The sequence below is a fragment of the Mastigoproctus giganteus genome, chromosome 5 (assembly GCF_048544385.1).
Source record: "Mastigoproctus giganteus isolate SK-2022 chromosome 5, ASM4854438v1, whole genome shotgun sequence".
Lineage (NCBI taxonomy): Eukaryota > Metazoa > Arthropoda > Arachnida > Uropygi > Thelyphonidae > Mastigoproctus > Mastigoproctus giganteus.
In genome coordinates, this window is record NC_143579.1 from 110455290 (window position 1) to 110470581 (window position 15292).

The 15292-nt window shown below is 39.1% G+C and overlaps 1 protein-coding gene across 1 annotated transcript in view; it reads left to right on the forward strand.

The window, feature by feature from the left end:
* The window catches only part of Nse4 (SMC5-SMC6 complex kleisin component Non-SMC element 1), a 166939-nt gene that overhangs the window by 24216 nt on the left and 127431 nt on the right, over positions 1-15292 (forward strand). The window contains exon 4 of the mRNA XM_090373402.1: positions 414-538. Within this exon, the coding sequence (XP_090229528.1) occupies positions 414-538 (125 nt within the window). The remainder of the gene's footprint in view (positions 1-413; positions 539-15292) is intronic.

Consider the following 15292-nt stretch of genomic DNA (forward strand, 5'->3'; position numbering starts at 1 on the left):
CATATGCCCAACAAATTTGTATGTGTCCATTCGGGTACATGTGCCATAGGTTTGCCACCGCTGATCTAGCCTTCATGTAAAATATTGCTGCAGAAAATACATTTGGGTTAAAAAAAAAATACCTCGAATTGGATTAATTCTAAGAGTGACATCTTAGATTGATATTACTATTAGTTTAACTGAATATAAAGAGCTTTTGCATAAAAAGAACAAAAATAACTAATATAATCAGAAGTTAACTATAATTGTTTAGATTTAATTAACTTTTGCTTAGCAGTTCCCTATCTGTGGAAAGCTGTAATCACATTTCTTAACATTGTGTTCCTTAATTTTACAAGTTTCATAACAATTTGTTATATAAGGTAAATTACATTTATTTTTAAATATTAATTTAATAAATTATCTTATTTTAGATGACTCTCCTAGGAATTAATAGGATTGACAATAGAAGTAGAACCCTGTTTACACAGGAGAGGTGGGAACAGGTGGGAAGAGCATCATTTTGTCTTTTCAAGAGGTCACCACCACTGCACTACATGTTAGTAGTATTTTTATTGTTTGATTCTTTGTTTTTTAAGTATGCTATTTATTTGTTTTTAATTTGTAGAAGTGGGTGTAACCTTAAAACAGGCAATATTTCATCTTTTACAATAAGATAATCACTTTTATTTTGTTTATAGAATGAGTTGTTTATGGACTTGAAATGATACAGGGTGGCCCAGAAAAAGAGAAAATGAAACAGAACTCAGAACTAGCTCCTATGTTTCACTTACCTTTGGGGGTGTAGACGTTAAAACAATTTTCATAATCACGCTTAGCCTGGCTCATTTTTGTGTAACCTTGTTACAAACTGCTTTATACAGTGCATCTGTTGTGATCCAAATACGGCACTCTTGTGTTACACAGATAGACAGTTATAATTAAGATGTACACTTCACTTTCTAGAATGAATACATTCAATAGGAATTTAGAACTTCATATTTTACATTGCAACCGAGTCAGTTGGTCCTTGAGGTTGTCACAGACATTCTGTCAGATATGCCAGACAAGCTGTACTTGCTACCTGGGAGTCTAAAACGCTGATGGAACTGATATTTGGGTGATGCTCAAGTCAAGTGGACCCAATTTCGGCAAAGTCTGGACGATCTGTGACAGCCAAATCCTCTGCTTGCACCTTCCCGATGGTGGGACTGTTAGTAATCCTGGGTATAACCTCCATGCACAAGTACATGGTGGATGACCACCCAGGTGTGAACCAACGTAAGCAGGGGTCGAGGTGTGGCACCCACACCACATGACATGGAAGAACGCTGCCCCTCTATGTTACCAGGCAGTACTAGGTGGTAGATGACTCTCATCAACCGGTGAAACACAGACGGTGTCATGTCCTAAAGGCCGTACTTCTTGGAACTTTCATAAAGCAGACTGGACAAACTATATGTACAACAAAATCATATTGATCACATTACAAGCCATATATTATCTGCAGCAGAAATTTCCATTCCAAAATCCAACCAGAGCAAGCGGGTACACCAAAATCAGTAGTGGAATGAAGAATGCTCCAAAGCGGAACGAGAAAAAAACCGTGCCTGGAACCAGTTTGGCAAATTTCCAACTACCGCCAACCTAATTATGTACAAAAAACTCAGAGCCAAAGCAAGACAAATTAGGAAGACAGCAAAACGTGACTCCTGGATTAAATTGGCCTCAGCTATTAACAAAAATACTGACACTCGAATCATTTGGAAAAAAATTCAACCTCTCAAAATGGGAAATTTCGCGCGCAGCAATCTCCGATAATATAATGCAATAGGCAGGACTTATCCTCTCCTACTGACATTGCAAATGCTTTAGCCGAATCTTTTTATAACATTTCTGCCTGTTCTTCTTATGTGACCTTTCAATGCAGTAAAACTGATTCAGAACGTCATAAGTTTAATTTCGCAACTAGACTTTCACTTCCATATAACCAGCTGTTTACTCTATCTGAACTGAGAGAATATTTGAGCAAATCTCCGAACAGCGCAGCAGGACCAGACGGCATTCACTACAGTATGCTGAAGCATCTGTGTGAAGCCGATCTCGGCACACTATTACTCTTTTATAACCGGATCTTCTCTGAAAATACGTATCCTCTGTCATGGCGTCATTCCTATATTTGTGCTATTCCAAAACCAGGCAAAGATCCTTCTCTAGTTGAGAATTACAGACCAATATCATTGACAAGCTGTCTGGGCAAAATCTTTGAAAGGATGGTACATAAGAGGCTCACCTGGATTCTAGACTCCAAAAATCTCCTTTTTGATCACCAATATGGCTTCCATAAAAACAGGTCCACCCTAGATGTATTTGTAAAAATTGAATCCAACATTCGTAATGCCTTCGTCAGAAAGCAATATCTAGTGATGGTCAACCTGGATATCCATAAAGCATTTGACACCACATGGCGTCATGGTATTATTAAAGATATGCATCAGTTGGGGTTGAGAGGACATCTCCCTTTAATAATTCAGAACTTTTTAAAATTGCATACATTTCAGGTCCGATATAAAAATATGCTGTCAACATCTCACATTCAAGAAGTGGGTGTCCCACAGGGTTCCATATTGAGTCCAACCCTATTTGCGATTAGGATCAACAATATTTTGGAAGAACTTCCAAAAACGATTGAAGTATACATGTATGCTGACGATCCCACCATATCCTGCCAATCGCAAAGCATGAATACTATCGAAAGACAGCTACAAATTGCTTTAACGAGAACTCAATCCCGGACCTTACGAAATGGATATAATCTCGCTGAACTGAAAACCACTACCACTCATTTCTGCAAACTTCGGTCACTTCATCCTGATCCAGAGCTAAAGATAAATAACGTGCCAGTTCCTCTTGCTCACAATGTCCGTTTCCTTGGTCTGATACTAGACAGGAAATTGAACTTTCAAGCACATATGGCCTATCTTCGAACCATCTGCTTGAAGAAATTAAACATCCTCTGGTGTATGTCATGGGGCACTGATCGTCATACCCTCATCCATCTTTATAGAGCTCTCATCAGGTCTCGCTTGGACTATGGCTCTCCAGTATATGATTCAGCGAGGAAAAGTACTTTAGACCAACTAAACACCATCCAGCACTGTGCTTTGAGAGTCGCTCTAGGCGCATTCATAACCTCCCCGGTTCAGAGCCTGTACATCGAAGCTCATGAACCTCCCTTACATCTTCGCAGAAAATCATTACTTTTGATGTATGCTGCAAAAATCTGTAGTCTGCCCTCTCATCCTTGTTGGAGATGTCTCTACAATACTGAATGCGAGTCATTTTACATCAGTAAACCTAATGAAAACTGACCTGCTCCACTTAGATTTAAGGAACTGGCTCAATCATGGAACATAGAAATCAGCAATATATTTCAGGACAAAACACCACCAGATCCACCCTGGCAAAATAACTGTGCAATATATGATGACTACTTTCAAGAGTGGGGAAAGAACACGCTGTCTCCTTCCAATATCGCACAGTTACATGCAACTTACACTCTTTCTAATTCAAACACATGTGGAATCTATACAGATGGATCCAAAACGGAGACCCAAGTAGGTGCTGCTGCAATCTTCCGATCATTTAGCACTTCTGTCTCATTGCCAGTAGAATGCAGTATCTTCACTGCTGAGCTCTATGCTATAAACTTAGCTCTGGATCACATTATTGAACATCTAATTCCGTCTGCTTTAATATACACTGACTCACTCAGTGCTGTCTCTGCCATAAATACTAATACCAACTCCTCTCACTCTGTAATAAAACAGATTCATTCTAAGTTACTTGCCTGTAAGGAATTGAACCAAACTGTGACATTCTGCTGGATCCCAGAATATTCTGGAATAGCCGGCAATGAAAGAGCAGATCATGCAGCCAAACAACCAGAAACCACTATTTCACAGACTTTTCAAGTTCCATATACAGATTACAAACACATTATCCGTAAAGCATGTTATAACAGCTGGTCATTAATCTGGAAAGGTTATCCAGGAAATAAACTCTACCAAATAAAACCGGAACCAAAGCTGTGGCAATCCAGCTTCAGAAAAAACAGGCGAGATGAAATAATTTTAGGAAGGCTAAGGATTGGGCATACTCACCTCACTCACCTGTATCTGTTAACTAATGACAGTGCTCCCCAATATACATCATGTCAAGTACAACGGACCATTTGACATTTGTTAGTGGACTGTCCCCACTTTAAAACCATCCGCTTAGACATCTTTAAATCAATTTGTAATACGCAGTCATCAATAAATTTATTACAGATTCTGGGAGATGATTTTAATCAAAAAGAACTATTTACTTTCCTAAATCATATAGGAATATATCATAAAATATAGTTAATGGCCCTAGCAGCCTATGTGTCGTAAACACAACAACAACAACAATCAACTGGTGAAATTCCACCACTTTGCTTATTGGAGGCTTGAAGTGGTGGAACCCATGTTTAGTCTCTAGCACTAAGTTCCGGTCAACCCTTCCCTATCTCTTCCATCATGCAGTATGATTGATGACTTTTGAGGTTATGATGAACGTCGTGGCGAGATCCAATATTCCTTACATTTCGAGGGTACAGCTCTAAAACGGTATTCGCAGGCTGGCCGCTAGTTAGTACACCGGACCGAACCTATTGGTAACTCTCTAGGTGGCTTCCGGATCAGCTAGTGTATAATCTTGCTACCTCTACTCTGCCAGATAGTGACTGGAGGGAGTCTGAGTAGTGTGTATGTGGGGAACATTGTCGAGGCCACGTTATGTCAAGGATCTGGGTATATTCTTACCACGTGTACGCCATATCCAAAAATTTTAGTACTTCATACAGCATGTCCCACCCACTTTTTCTTACTATTGAACACACCATGAATTGTCAAACTAATTGAGCAAGCTTATCTGCGAAAAGATCTAAAACTCCCAAGCACTTCCTAATTCATTTCACAAATATACGTGCTCTCAATTCTAATCTCAACGATATCCATTTCCACTTGCAGTCTGCCAAACCCCATGTACTTTTTCTGACAGAATCTCAGTTATCGGTTGATTCAACTACTGCTCATCTCAGATGCCCAAATTATTCGCTGTATGATTCCTTTCGCCTCAAAAGTGGTACTTGTGCATATGTCCGTTCTGATAGTCCCTGTCAGTGACTTGGCAATTTGGAATCTCCTCTCTTTGATCTTCTCTGGCTTAAAATCTCTCTACCTCATTGTGTCAGATTCATCTGTTGTCTCTACCGTTATCCCAACTCCACTAATCACTTTGAGCTCTTTGACTTCTTCTCTTTGCAACTTGACTTTCTCCAGTCCAACTTTCCTAACAGTGAGATAATTTCCCTTGGTGATTTTAATGTTCACAACTCCAGCTGGCTTCCGTTTTCTAGTCACACCGACCCAGCAGGTCGAGATGCTGAGGCTTTTGCAATTACTAATGACCTAGCACAGATTGTTCATTTACCTACAAGAATACCGTTCAATCCTAATCATACAGCCAATACGCTTGATCTTTTTCTCACAAACAACCCTTCTAAGTACACGGTCGAAGTGAGAGGTCCCTTAGGCATGTCAGATCACAACTTGGCGATTGTCTCTTCTCCAATGGAACCTTTATCTCATGGCTATTCCCAACCTCGTATTGTTTGGCATTACAAGAATGCAAAATGGGATGACCTACAAGATTTCTTTTTTTCATTTCCTTGGTCGGATTACTGTTTCAAAACTTCTGATGTGAACATTTGCTGAGATCGTGTCAGTGAAATTATTCTTGCAGGAATGGAATCCTTTATCCCACACTCCACTTTAAAATCTTGTCCTAAACCTTGGTTTTCCAATAAATGTGCTAAGGCTGTTCAAGAGAAGAATGTTGCATATCGTAATTGGCTTGTTTCTAATTCTTCAGTTTCATTTTCTGCCTACACCAATGCTCGCAACAAATGTAAAGCAGTTATTAATCAGTCCAAAGTAGAGTTTGAACAGGCTATGAGTAGAAAACTTGCTTCTTGCCCTAATGGTAGCAGAGCATTCTGGTCTCTTGCCAAAGGTATTGGCCGCAACTTTTGCCCATCTCTGCTCCCACCTCTGTCCAACAGAGGTGGGAGCAGAGATGGGCAACAGAACCAGATGGTTCTGTTGTCACTTCAGCCAAGGATAAAGCTGACCTGCTAGCATCCTGTTTTTCTTCCAGCTCATGTATTAATGAGCTTGGTAAAACACCTCCCACCATTACCCAACACGGTCTATTCAATGCCTCCTGTGGTCTTCCGTCAAAAGGATATCAGAAGGATCTTGATGCAAAGAAAGCTCCAGGTCCTGATGTTATTTCTCCACTTGTTCTCAAAACCTGTTTTCCTGAACTTACTCCTATTCTTTGCCGCCTTTTTTCACTTTCTTATTCCAAAGGTGTTTTTACTTCTGCTTGGAAATTTGCTCATATCCAGCCAGTTCCTAAAAAGGGTGAAAAATCCCTCCCATCCAATTATCGTCCCATTGCAATTACTTCTACTCTTTCTAAAGTAATGGAGAAATCAATTAACCGCCAACTCTTAAACTACCTAGAAACCTTCCGTCTGATTAACGATCGCCAGTATGGATTCCGTCAGTTTCGATCCACTGGTGATATTCTGGCTCATGTTACCCATTTATGGTCTAATTCAATGGAAAGGTTCGGTGAAACACAAGTAGTTGCTCTTGACATCTCAAAGGCTTTCGATCGTGTTTGGCATAAACAAGCTTCCATCTTATGGTTTGCCAACTGTTTTCTGTAATTGGTTATCCAGTTTTCTCTCTGATCGCTCACTGAGGGTGATGGTAGATGGCTCTCTGTCTTCTAACTTCTCCACTAATGCTGGTGTCCCCCAAGGTTCAGTTCTTTCCCCAACTCTTTTCCTCTTGTATATTAATGACCTTCTTCCATTGCTTGGAAATCCTATCCATAGTTTTGCCGATGATAGCACATTGCATTCCACTTTCCATTTTGAGAAACCTTGTCCTGCCCAATCAGCTTCAACTTCTCGAAAATCTGCTCCCAAATCCTTAAATGCCGATTTTCAGGTAATTCTCCAGTGGGGCAAAGACAACTTAGTTGATTTCAACCTTTCTAAAACTCAGTCTTGTCTTATATCTAGCAAAAAAGGATTCTTCTGCTCTTATGCTTATCTTTAGTGACACTCCGATTTCTAGGCAAAATGATATATCTCATTTGGGGATTACCCTGACTTCTAATCTCTCTTGGCACAAGCACATTACAAATATTGCTTCCTCTGCATCTAAAAAACTTGGTTTTCTCTTTCGCTCTCGGCGTTACTTTTCTTCCAAACAGCTGCTCACTCTGTATAAATCGCAAATCCGCCCTGCCATGGAATATTGTTCCCACATCTGGGGTGGTGCCCCCAAAACCTCTTTCAGGCTTCTTGATTCCATTCAGAAGAGGGCAGTTAGGTTAATTAATGATTCATCTCTAACAGAGTCTCTCCACTGGCTTTCTCATAGACGTACTGTTTCTGCTGCATGCCTTTTCTACAGATACTTCCATGGGCACTGTTCTTCTGAATTGGCTTCTATAATTCCTGCTCTCTCTTTCAAAACAGTCCGAACACGTGCCACCACCAGCCAACATCCATTTACTGTCCAACTTCAAACTCACAGAACCAACTTTTCATCTTCCTTTTTATTCATTCAACTGCCGTTTTCTGGAACAACCTTCCTTCATACGTATTTCCTGAAAATTACAATCTACAGAAGTTCAAGTCCAACGTCAACAAATATCTTCTTTCACCTTCTAAACCTCCAACCCAAGCACGGTACTAAGTACTATAGGTTTTAATATCTCTCGTGTTTGGGGTTCACAAAAAAAAAAAAAAAAAACGAGACTTCAGTAGGAACTTAAATTTTATATATGTCATTGAAAAGTTAACTTACACCGAGGAACTGCTGTGTCAATACCTTTCAGGAAAATTTGTAAACTGGATATCTAGCATATTGAGACAAAGACTGTAATTAGAAGTGGTCACTAATTGGAGGGTGGAAGATGCCGGGTATTGTACTATTTTTACTGTTTTAAAAATAGTACAGTACCTGATGTTGGAAGAGTTAGCAGTTAAATAATGAAGCAAATCAGAATGAGCACTTATGGCACAACTGTGCCATAAGTGCTCTTGTGAAGTATACATTACTCTGTAAGATCCAGACAGAAGTATTGTGTGTGTTATGTGAGAAATATTATGTTGGGTTCTGTTGTTGTATTCTGGCTTTTGGCCGCAGAGCCCCTAATTGGACCACAGGTTGCCCGTACACACCACTAGGAGGTAAGCCAGGCTGCCCATTATTCTCTAGCAGATCCTGCCACTGATAGCTCAGACAATAGGTGGCAGAACCTAAAAAGTGTAGAAAGAGTGTGGGGAAACAGTAAGTGAGGTAGAGACCTTGGGGATGTAGAGTGAAGGCATTCCAAAGGATGAATGGAGAAACTCCATTAGGTAAGTTGGGTTTGGGTTGGGAGTGAAAGTGCACTGAGTAAGGGAACCCAATGAAGATTGCCAACAGTCACCTGTTCATCATTACCTGTTCCAAGATATGATCTTGGAACAGGTAATGCCTAGTCCATTGGTGATCAGTGTCGAAATCAGATAGGATCAGCATCCATATCAAGTAGAGTTGCAGTTGGGTTAGAATTTTCCTGTTTTGGTTGTCAGGGCCATTTCTTGAGAGAGCAGAGTAGGCTGCAGCAGTGCAGCTGGGATTGAGGTTTGTGAGTGTGTTGCATCCTAAGGAGGGGTATCCAGTGTTGGAGTTGGTGGGTTTTGGTCTTGAAGTCGTTGATTATTCAGGATACTTTTTTCGGTTCTTCTTCTGTTGAAGAAGTTCTCTGTGAAGAACATATATTTTATTATTATTATTATTATTAGCCATGATGCAAGAAAGCCTGAGGCTTACGCTGCACCAGCCAAAAAAAATTTCTGAGTTAACCTGAGAGAGAGAGAGTCAATCAGCAATAGAAGGGAATCACCAAGAAAGAGAATAATGATGATATCCAGCCCTGGGTGTGCCATGCCCATACTCACCAGTGTGAGCCTAGTTGTTGGTTCGGATCAATATATGCTCCTGGTCCTTTGGAAGATTGGTGATCTATGTAATCAGGATGGACCTCAAATCTTTATACTCCGGGCAGTTGAACATAATGTGGCACCAGATTTCCTCCTAACCACATTGGCGGTGTGGGTTGTCTGCAGTGCCCATAGAGGTTAATTTTTTCTATATTGATGTGTGTCCCGTGAGAAGGTATGTAGCATACAATCCGAGGGAAAACTAGGATGAGGTTTTTGTGAAAGTGAAAGCGACCTCTGGTATGAATTTCCTTGTAGTCTTGCCCTTTGTAGATGTGGTCCATTGGTGGTCCTGCCAGACCTGCTGCAGGAGCAAGGAGACGCCTTTTCTCTGCCTTAGGATTATTTGTCAGGTTCGTGGTGAATCCAGTTATGGTACTGGATAGTCCCTTTGAGAGGTGGTAAAAAGCATTCCACATCTTATAATCTCAAGGTCAAGGGGAAGGACTTGGAGAGCAGGGGTGCTTACCATATATATCAGGCTCTGGTAATGATGAGTAGAATGGCCCTTTGGATAGTTGCTAGCTATCTCTGGTTAGTGACTATGATAGTCTGGTGAAACCAGCCCTTTCTTGTCAGTCATTTCTTGAAATGACTAACAAGAAAACAGCTTTATAGAACAGTGCCAGAGTGTGACTTTTTAGATCCCAGTCCCTGCGGGTGATGCTTGCCACCCTGATTTTTGTTTCAATATACATATGAATATATGTATATTGAAGGTATTCACAATATACATATATTCATATGTATATTGTGAATACCTTCAAAACGAGTTGCCACGGTATTGCACTCTCTCGAATAAGCAACGCTTCACCATAGGAGAAGAATATTGATATTTATTCTCAGTGGATGCCAACACCCATATTGCACTGTTTCGGAGCTTATCGGCTCCTCATCGGTGGGTGGACAGGTACCCTGGTGTTGCAATGATGACAACCCAGTTGTGAAGTATAAAGTATAACATCACAATATGAAAGATCCCTGATGGTGTACTTGGGTACCTGCCCACCCACTGATGAGGAGCCAATACGCTCTGAAACAGTCCTGTATGGGGGGGCCACGCCGAGCCATTTTAGTATATGAGGCAAGAATGAAACATTGTGCTCTACTGTTGATGACGGCAACATTGGCAATTATTTAATCTTTCTTTTGGCAAACCTCTCAGCTTTTAACCTGAGGAAAGAGCCTCGTTCGTCTCACCCTCGGCACTGCTCTGCATACGGGTGATGGTATCCACTGAGAATTAGTAACAATAGTCTTCTCCTGTGGCGAAGCGCTACATATTCGAAGTAGTGCAGTACTGTGGCAACTCGTTGTGAAGGTATTCACAATATGAGATATACTTAATGATGCCAATTCATAACTATTTAAGTTGTTGGCTATGTACAGAAATGATGCAATTGCACTAAATTGTATGCTAGTTAGCTCCCTATGTAACCTGGGACTTTAGCCCTAAACTATTCTGTAATCTGTGATATTTTCATCTTTAAGAAGTGAGATGAATTTATATGAAGCGATATGTACACTGACACCGAATCTAAAAATTTTATTAGATGCATTTCTAACAATTGGATCTATTTCAACCCAAAATTAAAGAAAATTTTTCTACTTCAGGCTTATTTGTAACTAAGTAAAGATCCAGGCTTTTCGACCAAGCAATTAATGCACTGTCTTTTTTAAAATTTCATTTTAACAATAATTGTAAACATTAAATACTAATATTAGTTTTCCTTATTATTTGTTTTGTTTGAGTATTAGTGTTTACTTAGAGGATTTTTTTATGCTAATCTCAAACAGTATTTTTGAATAAATGTGTAGAATAATCTGTATTAATGTAATAAAATTCTCTTTACGTTCATCAAACCATGTGTCTCATTTTTTAATATCTAATTCTTCTTAAATTTTAGTTTTTTACTTATACACCACAATGTGCAGTTCATTATTATAGTTCGGGAACTGCAATTTCCGGTTCCCAAAGATTAAAAAATGTCTGGAATTTAGAAACCCTATTCAGACATTTCATGTTATGAACCATATTTCATGGTATGTGAGGCCCTGTCCTTATGACACTAGGACAGCTGATGCTATCCTTATGGTGTCATAAGGACTGCATGAATCTCACATACCAAGCTGATGATGTCATAAGGCCAGCTTTACAAGAGTTTACTAAAGAAATGCTATAGGAAGTACCACAAAATATCTGAGAATAATCTGTTATTGCTCATTATTTCACAAATTTCCAGTTCTTGGTATATAGTGGCATTATACCTGTGCATAATGCCGCTAAAAGAATACAGTTGGACTTGGTTGTGAAAAAAGATCCGAGGGACTGAAGAATATTGTAATGTTACTTTTGCTTTTACTCACTACATTTACACACATGCACACAGATATATACTGTACTCATGAACAAAGGATAAAAACAAAAATGAATAACCACAGCTCATGATGAACATGATTAAAAATTTATTTGATATACTTATCCTTTATATAAATAATTCATGAGAAAAATATTATTAAAAGTAATACATACATTTTTTAATTTTTTTAAAGAAGTCTTCCAATGTTATTTCTGTTTTTCTTTTAATTTGAAATTTATGAGTAATGTCTGATTTTACTGAGATAAAATCGAAATTTGGGAACAGTGTCATTGGTTTCATAAAACAAAGAAAGAGTTTTTAAAGCACTTTGTGTCTCTGCACTGTCTTCTTCTTCCTTCTCCTCCTCTCTGTTTTCAAAAGCTTCTTTTTCTCTAATAGCTTCAAGAATGTCCTCTGTTGGCATTTTAGCAGTCATGTGGTTGTTGTCCACAGTCTGGTAATTATCTACATATGCCAACCCAGTATCCAAGTTATGCTTCATCAGCCACATTAACAGAATATTGTTATTTTCTTCAGTACCTTCAACTTCCATGAGCTTTAGTCCTGCCTTATTAAAACAATTTTTGATGTTCTGTGATGGGACCTTATCTCATGCCTTGCTCATGAATCCAATGGCATCAAGAACTGAAATTTGAATTTTTTCCTTTCTTACAATGGATTCTATGTATTAAAGGTTTTCTGAAATGGCATTTAAAGTTTTTAATAACATCTTGATCCATAAGTTGGAGAACTGAAGTTGAGTTCAGTGGTAAAAATTCAAGTTTGATGTTGATTTAGATTGAGAAGAATGGGATATGATGGGCAATTTTTAAAATCAGAAAAATTTTCCTATTTTTTCCTCTAAGATCTCTGTCCAGTTGTTATGCACTTCTTCAAAAATTAATGATGTCATCCGGCCTTGTTTGTTAGCTTAGTATATTACTGGAAGATTTTTAAAACATCTGGGATTCTTGGATATGCCTATTACCAAGAGCTTCCTTTTTTCAGTTCAACTCATATTTGAACAAATCAGAACAGTCAGCCATTCTTTGGATAATTTTCTGCCTGTGCACTTTTCACCTTTAAACTTTGGGGTCATGTAGGGATGGGAATCTGTAAAACACACCAGCTTCATCAGCATTAAAAATGTCACCTTCACAGAAACCTTTTCTTATATCTGGCCAAACATTTTAAGTTCAGTTATTACTCACTTCTTTGTTTACATCGCCCTTCACAACTTATTTTACCATAAATAATATTTCACTTTTTGAATCTCTCAAGCCACTCATTATTGCAAACAAAATCAGCATATCCAAGTTCATAATCCAACTTGTAGTTTCAGTACAGGTCTAGTAAGTGGAATACAATCTCTTCTTAAATGAAACCAAACTCAAAAGAGCCTTATCCAGATTACTTTTATCACACTTATGCAACTTTTTCACAATGATTTTTTTTTTTTTTTTTTTGAAAGAACTATTACTGCACAATTACCTCCAGGTCTTTTGCATTTTCCCCTATGCTGAGTGTAGTACCACACAGTTGGTAGGCTAATCTGGGATTACTTCTACCCATATGCGGTACCTTGAATTTCTCAACGTTAAAACTTCAGGTGTCATTTCTCAGTCCATTGGCCTAATTTTTCTAAAATGATCTTGTTGCAGTAGCTTACTGTGATTGCTTTCATTAACCACCCTGCCAACCTTTGTATCACTGCAAAGTTAGACATGAAGCTTGATATACCTTCATCGATATTATTAATAAATATAGAAAACAACAATGAATCCAACACTGAACTCTAGGGGACCCACAAAATAACATTAATCCATGAGAATCAGTGCCCATTGAATAATCACTCTGTCTTCTCCCACTCAACCATCTCTTTATCCATAGTAGTCACTTGCCTTTAATGCCACATACTCCAGTTTGTATAGCAGTCTTTTTTTATTATTAATATAAACAACTTTTTCTCCTTTATGGGATTTTTTTCACTCCATGATGGATACTGACAGTGGTGAGCTATAGTGGGCTCGCGAGAACCCATTGTTATTTATTTATTTTTTTTCGCTCCTCCATTCATTCGAAATACCTATCCAGCTGAGCCTTAAATTTATTTAGGCTATCAACTTCCATGACAAGGGATGGAAGTCTGTTCCACCAACCAACCACCCGCTGGCTAAAGGCAAATTTCCACACATCTATCCTACATCTGTCTTTCCTCAATTTGAATTTATGCCCTCTCAGGTGATTATTCTGAGCAAGAGGAAGAATCCCATCAGCATTGAGCATGCTCAAACCATTCAAGGCTTTGTACACCTCTATCATTTCACCTCGCCAGTGCCTAGTCTCCAGACACTGTAATTTGCAAAACTTAAGCCTTTCTTTGTAAGAGCAACCCTTTGTTCCGTTCACTAACCTTGTTGCCCTTCTCTGTACCCGTCCAGCAGCTCTACATCCTTCTTGAAATGAGGCCTCCAGACCTGTATACAGTACTCAAGGTGTGGCCTGACCATTGCCTTATACAAGGGAATAATCGCCTCCCTATCCCTGCTAGAAAAATTCCTTTATATCATTAAAAAGACACCATGAGCTACTCTTGCAGCCCGTCTACACTGCTCAGAGAACTTCATATCTGCCTGCACAATGACCCCGAAGTCCTTTTCATTCTCTACCACTGTCAGTGTAGTACCACAGCGTTGATACGTTGCTCTGGGGTTGCTGTTTCCCATATGTAGTACTTTACATTTGTCAATGTTAAACTTCATTTTCCACCTCTCAGCCCATCTGCTCAACCTTTCCAGATCCTGTTGCAGAAGCATAGCGTCAGTAGCGTCCTTAACAACCCTGCCAACCTTTGTATCGGCTGCAAACTTGGACATTAAGCTTGATATACCATCATAAATATCATTTATAAATACAGAAAACAACAATGGACCTAACACTGAACCCTGAGGGACTTCACTAATAACATTAGTCCACGATGAGCAGTGTCCATTAATTACCACTCTGTCTTCTGCCACTCAATCATCCCTTTATCCATAGCAACAATTTGCCACCAATGCCACACTGCTCCAATTTGTGCAGCAGTCTTCCATGTGCAACAGTATCAGAAGCCTTTCTAAGATCCAATTATATAATATCAAAGTTATTCCCTGCGTCCAATTCTTTTGTGACTACATCATAGTATCCAGTCAAATTGGTCAGGCAAGACCTTCCCTTAACAAAACCATGCTGTGTCTCAGCTATAACTGAATTCTTGTCAAGATGATCCTGTAGTGCTTATTTAACCAGTGCTTCCATTAATTTTCCTGGAACAGAAGTTACACTCACAGGTCTATAATTACTTGTGTCAACCTTTCATCATCCTCCTTTGTGAATTGGGGTTACATTTGCACATCTCCAGTCTGTGGGTACCTCCCCTGAGTCCAAGGAAGCTCATAATTATGGCTAATGGATTGCTTACTTCCTTTGCTGCTTCCTTTAATATAACTGTATAGATCCCATCCACCCCAGGTGCCTTTCTTGTATTTATCTTCAACAATTTCTCCTCCATTTTACTCTCAATTAACACAAGATCATCTAGCTCACTGCCAATGTTTACTTCATCTATGGCATTCCTCTTCCTGAACTCCTCGTGTGAATGTAGATGCAAAATATTGATTTAGTTTGTTAGCTACCTGAGCAGGATCACGAACAGTTGAACCATCAATATCAAGTGGACTAATCTGATTCATCCCCTTCCTTCTAGAGTTTACATAAGTAAAGAACTCCTTGCTGTTTTTCTTTGCATCCCTTG